Source organism: Mus caroli, chromosome 2, assembly GCF_900094665.2.
Source record: "Mus caroli chromosome 2, CAROLI_EIJ_v1.1, whole genome shotgun sequence".
Lineage (NCBI taxonomy): Eukaryota > Metazoa > Chordata > Mammalia > Rodentia > Muridae > Mus > Mus caroli.
In genome coordinates, this window is record NC_034571.1 from 82029682 (window position 1) to 82034709 (window position 5028).

Genomic DNA, 5028 nt, shown 5'->3' on the forward strand with positions numbered 1-5028 from the left:
TTTCCCATTCTCATTAACATTTTGTAAACATTTAGACATGCAAAGAAGAATGGAAAGAGAAAATTGTTCTTCCTTTACTGAATTCATACTAATGGGAATTACCAACAACTCTGAGGTAAAAGTAGCTCTGTTCACAATATTTCTACTGGTCTATCTAATCAATCTCATTGGGAATCTTGGAATGATTTTTTTAATTAAAGTGGATCCTCAGCTACAAACCCCAATGTACTTTTTCCTCAGTAACCTGTCCTTCTGTGATCTCTGCTATTCCACAGCAGTTGGGCCCAAGATGTTAACGGACATATTTGGTAATGATAAATCAATTCCATTTTTTGGCTGTGCTCTGCAATTCTTCATTTCCTGTACATTTGTGGATTCTGAATGTATATTGCTGGCAGTGATGGCCTTTGACCGGTACCAGGCCATCAGCAACCCCTTGCTTTATACAACAAACATGTCCAGCAGGCTGTGCTCCTTGTTAGTGGCTGGAGTTTATTTTGTAGGTGTGGCAGACTCTTTGATCCATACAACATTGACATTTCACTTGTGTTTCTGTGGATCTAATGAAATTGATCACTTCTTTTGTGATATCCCTCCCATCTTACTACTGTCCTGCTCAGACACACAGGTCAATGAGTTAGCAATATTCACAATTTTTGGGTTCATTGAATTGAGCACCATCTCGGGTGTCCTTGTCTCCTACTGTTACATCATCGCATCAGTTTTGAAGATCAGCTCTGCTGGGGGCAGGTTCAAAGCTTTCTCTACCTGTGCCTCCCACCTGACTGCAGTTGCGATTTTCCAAGGAACTGTGCTTTTCATGTATTTCCGGCCAAGTTCTTCTTATTCTCTGGATCAAGACAAAATGAGCTCCCTGTTTTATATTCTTGTGATACCCATGCTAAACCCTTTGATTTACAGCCTGAGAAACAAAGATGTGAAAGAAGCTCTGAAAAATCTGAAAAATAAAAGGTGCTCTTAAATACATATTGAAAATTCTCTACCTTTTTCATATAGTGGTTATTTTCATGAAATTATGTCATCTGAAAGGATTGAATTTTATCTAATGTTCTCTAGTGAAATCACTATTCACTTTAGTGCTAGTGTATCCTAAAATTGTTATCCAAATGCTACAGTGCATTCTAAATATGTGTATATGTACACACGTGTATATATAGATATGTGTGTATGATTATGTGTACATGTGTGTATCCCTTTCTTTTTTTAATTTTTAATAATTTTTATTACATATTTTCCTCAATTACATTTCCAATGCTATCCCAAAAGTCCCCCATAGCGCCCCCCTCTTCCCTACCCACCCATTCCCATTCTTTTGGCCCTGGCATTCCCCTATATTGGGGCATATAAAGTTTGCAAGTCCAATGGGCCTCTCTTTCCAGTGATGGCCAACTAGGCCATCTTTCGATACATATGCAGCTAGAGAAAAGAGCTCCGGGGTACTGGTTAGTTCATCATGTTGTTCCAACTATAGGGTTGCAGATCCCTTTAGCTCCTTGGGTACNTTCTCTAGCTTCTCCATTGGGAGCCCTGTGATACATCCAATAGCTGACTGTGAGCATCCACTCCTGTGTTTGCTAGGCCCCGGCATAGTCTCACAAGAGACAGCTATATTTGGGTCCTTTCAGCAAAATCTTGCTAGTGTATGCAATGGTGTCCGCGTTTAGAAGCTGATTATGGGATGGATCCCTGGATACGGCAGTCTCTAGATGGTCCATCCTTTCATCACAGCTCCAAACTTTGTCTCTGTGTATCCCTTTCTTTTCCTCAGATTTTATAAGAATGTATAGCTCAACATCAAGATTCTTTGAGGAAGATTTTCAGGATAAAAGTTAATAGAAATATTCATCAAACTATTAATGTTTTATCCCAACCTTATCTTCATTTTCTATCATAACTCTAAGTCTCACCTTGCTAGCTGTTTACTAATGTTTCAAAATATACGTTTTTATCCATACAGAATGCTGTAATTGACTGTGTTGTGTTATTATTGCACCCAGTTCCCTAGATCTTGGTACACTGTTTTCTCTTTGGCTCTGAAAGAACAAGCCAGAGATGACTAGAATATGGTAGCTTGTGTAGAGGTTCAGTAAGTTAGCATTTAGATTTCTACAGGTAATGGACATAAAATACAAAGAGACATTTGAAATTTTCTTAGTCTCACTTTATATTTCAATCTTATGGAGAACTATTACTGATAATCCTTATAAATTAGTTATAAGGATTATGAGACTCAAAAATGAAAATGTTATAGAATTATGTAGATGCAATTTCTAGTATTGTGATGAACTAGAAGTTCACCCTTTCTTCCCCCTTCTCTTTCTTCCACTGTATCAGCAATTGTTCTTAAACATTAATCATTTCATGGAGAGTTCAAAGCTCTTTCTTTAATTGAAATAACTATGCTAGCTGATAAAAAGTTACATGATTTCTAGGATATTTTCCAGTTATCAATGTTTTTGCATTGTAGTATGTATAGTTGTAAATTATTAGTATATTGCTATGTAAAATTTATACTACCTATAAAAATATTCACATAATAAAATTAGTGTTTCATATGCATATGAAAGAATTACATTTTTGCATTTCATCTATATTATGTTTTATCTGAAACAATACCACATGTGAGATAATATTTGTTTTGTTTTGTTTTGTTTTGTTTTGTTTTGTTTTGTTTTTGTTTTGTTTTTTGAGGCAGAGTTTCTCTGTGTAGTCCTGGCTGTCCTGGAACTCACTCTGGCTGGTTTTGAACTCGGAAATTCACTTGGTTCTGCCTCCCAAGTGCTGGGATTAAAGGCATGCACCACAACTGCCTGGCCTCTTTTCTCTTTAACTTAATTTTATTTGTAATTGAAATAATTACATATTTTACACTCAATATTCCGTTCTGCACCCTCCTATCCACCCCTGACTCTTCCACATCCCATACCTCCTCCCCACCCCACCCTGTCTCCATGTGGATGACCCCCACCCACCACGCAATCTGACCTCTAAACTCCTTGGGGCCTCCAGACTCTTGAGGGTTAGCTGCATCATCTCTGAATGAACACAGACCCGTAAGTCCTCTACTGTATGTGTGTTGGGGGCCTTATATCAGCTGGTGTATACTGTCTCTTTGGTGGTCTAGTGTTTGAAAGATCTCTGGGGTCCAGATTAATTAAGACTGGTCTTCCTACAGGATCACCCTTCTCCTCAGGTTCTTTCAGCCTTCCCTAATTCAACAACTGGGGTCAACTGCTTCTGTCCATTGGTTGGGTGCAATTAATTGCATCTGACTCTTTCAGTTGCTAGTTGGGTCTTTCAGAGGGCAATCATCATAGGTCCCTTTTTGAGAGTGCCCCATAGCTTCAGTAATAGTGTCAGGCCTTGGGACCTCCCCTTGAGCTGGATCCCACTTTGGGCTTGTCTCTGGACCTTCTTTTCCTTAGACTCCTCTCCATTTCCATTCTCTATTTCTTTCATACAGGAACAATTATGGGTCAGAGGTGTGACTGTGGGATGGCAACCCATCCCTCATTTGATGTCCTGTCTTCCTGCTGGAGGTAGGCTCTATAAGTTTCCTCTCCCTACTGTTGGGCATTTCATCAAAGGTCCTTCCCTGTGAGTCCTGTGAGTCACTCACCTCTCAGATCCCTGGTGCATTCTGTGGGGTCCCCACAACCTCCTATTTCCTGAGGTTGCCTGTTTACATTTGTTCTGCTGGCCCTCAGGGCTTCAGTCCTTTTCCCTCACCCAATAACAGATCAGGTTCTACTCTTCCCACCACTCTCCATGCTGATAGATCCAGTCCAATTTCCCTCTCAAGTCAAGAGAGGCCCATTGGTCTTGCAAACTTTTTATAGCATTGGAAATGTAAATGAAGAAAATACCTAGTAATAATAAAATAAAAATAAATGTGATTTATATGGCATTTCTCTCACATAAATCCTCCCATATTTTCCTCTGTCCTCACTTTCAACTTTGTGTCTTTAATTAATTTGTATTGCATGTAAATATGTATATTCCTATATACAACCTGCTTCATATATATATATATATATATATATATATGTATAAATGAGGTTTAGTGCTGATATTAGATTACCAACTGGTGTATTCTTCCCTGGATAAGACTATTTCTTATGCTTTCACCATAAAGAAAACTATTTTAAGAGACATTCATTTTGTTGCATAGCCATCAGGAATTTGTTGAAAACTTTGGAAATAAAAAATATTCTCTGACTTAGGACTCACATTTTGACACTGAAAAACTGTATCATTGCTAACACATGAGGAAAGCAACTTTTGTGGATTACTTGCATTTTTTCTTTTATTTAGCAATGGGAATTTTAGAAGTTACCATTAGCATGAGCTACCTCTTGACTGATCACATAGTACAACCACAGTTTGAATTTCATATTATCACAAGTCATGAATTTCTTAGATAGCAAGACAGGAGGTAAACTGGAAATAACTACTTCTAACATCTTCTTTAAGCTTGCTGTCATCTTATGACTAAATTTAACATGAAGACTGTATATGGACACTCTGAATGTCATTTTCAGTTTGGATGAATCTAAAAGTAATGTACATATTCAATCACTATCCATTAACATATCTCTATTTCATAGTCTAAGGAGAATACAGACTGACTGGATTGTGTGATATGAGTATGGCAAAGAGCGACTCATGCTGAAAAATCCCTAACTGTTTAAATGAGCAAAGAGTCATAAAGTGCAGGCATTTTAGTTGCTAACAAAAGAATAATAGTTGTTATAAGTCAGCATCTTATAAAAACTGCATTTTCCTCATTTTGAGGCATTTAGTTTTTTATAAGTTATATTCTGTTACAATTTTCCAATAGTTTTAAAGCTCAGTAGAAACAAATTACAAAACAAAACAAAACAAAACAAAAACAAACCAAAAAAAAATAAACAAAACAAAACAGAACCAAAACAGATAAGAGGTTGAAATTGTACCAAGAGGTGGTGGTGGTGGTGGAGGTGGTGGTGGAGGTGGTGGTGGAGGAGG

General features: G+C 37.6%; 1 protein-coding gene across 1 annotated transcript; it reads left to right on the plus strand.

The window, feature by feature from the left end:
• On the plus strand, window positions 1-982 carry LOC110289821 (olfactory receptor 5W2-like). The gene has a single exon (XM_021156209.1). The coding sequence runs from the start codon at window positions 38-40 to the stop codon at window positions 980-982; it is 945 nt and encodes a 314-aa protein (XP_021011868.1). The 5' UTR covers window positions 1-37.
• The last annotated feature ends 4046 nt before the right edge of the window (window positions 983-5028 follow it).

Bases quoted from the DNA above. Each gene is read 5' to 3' on its own strand.
- LOC110289821 (XM_021156209.1), top strand. From the start codon at position 38: ATGCAAAGAAGAATGGAAAGAGAAAATTGTTCTTCCTTTACTGAATTC.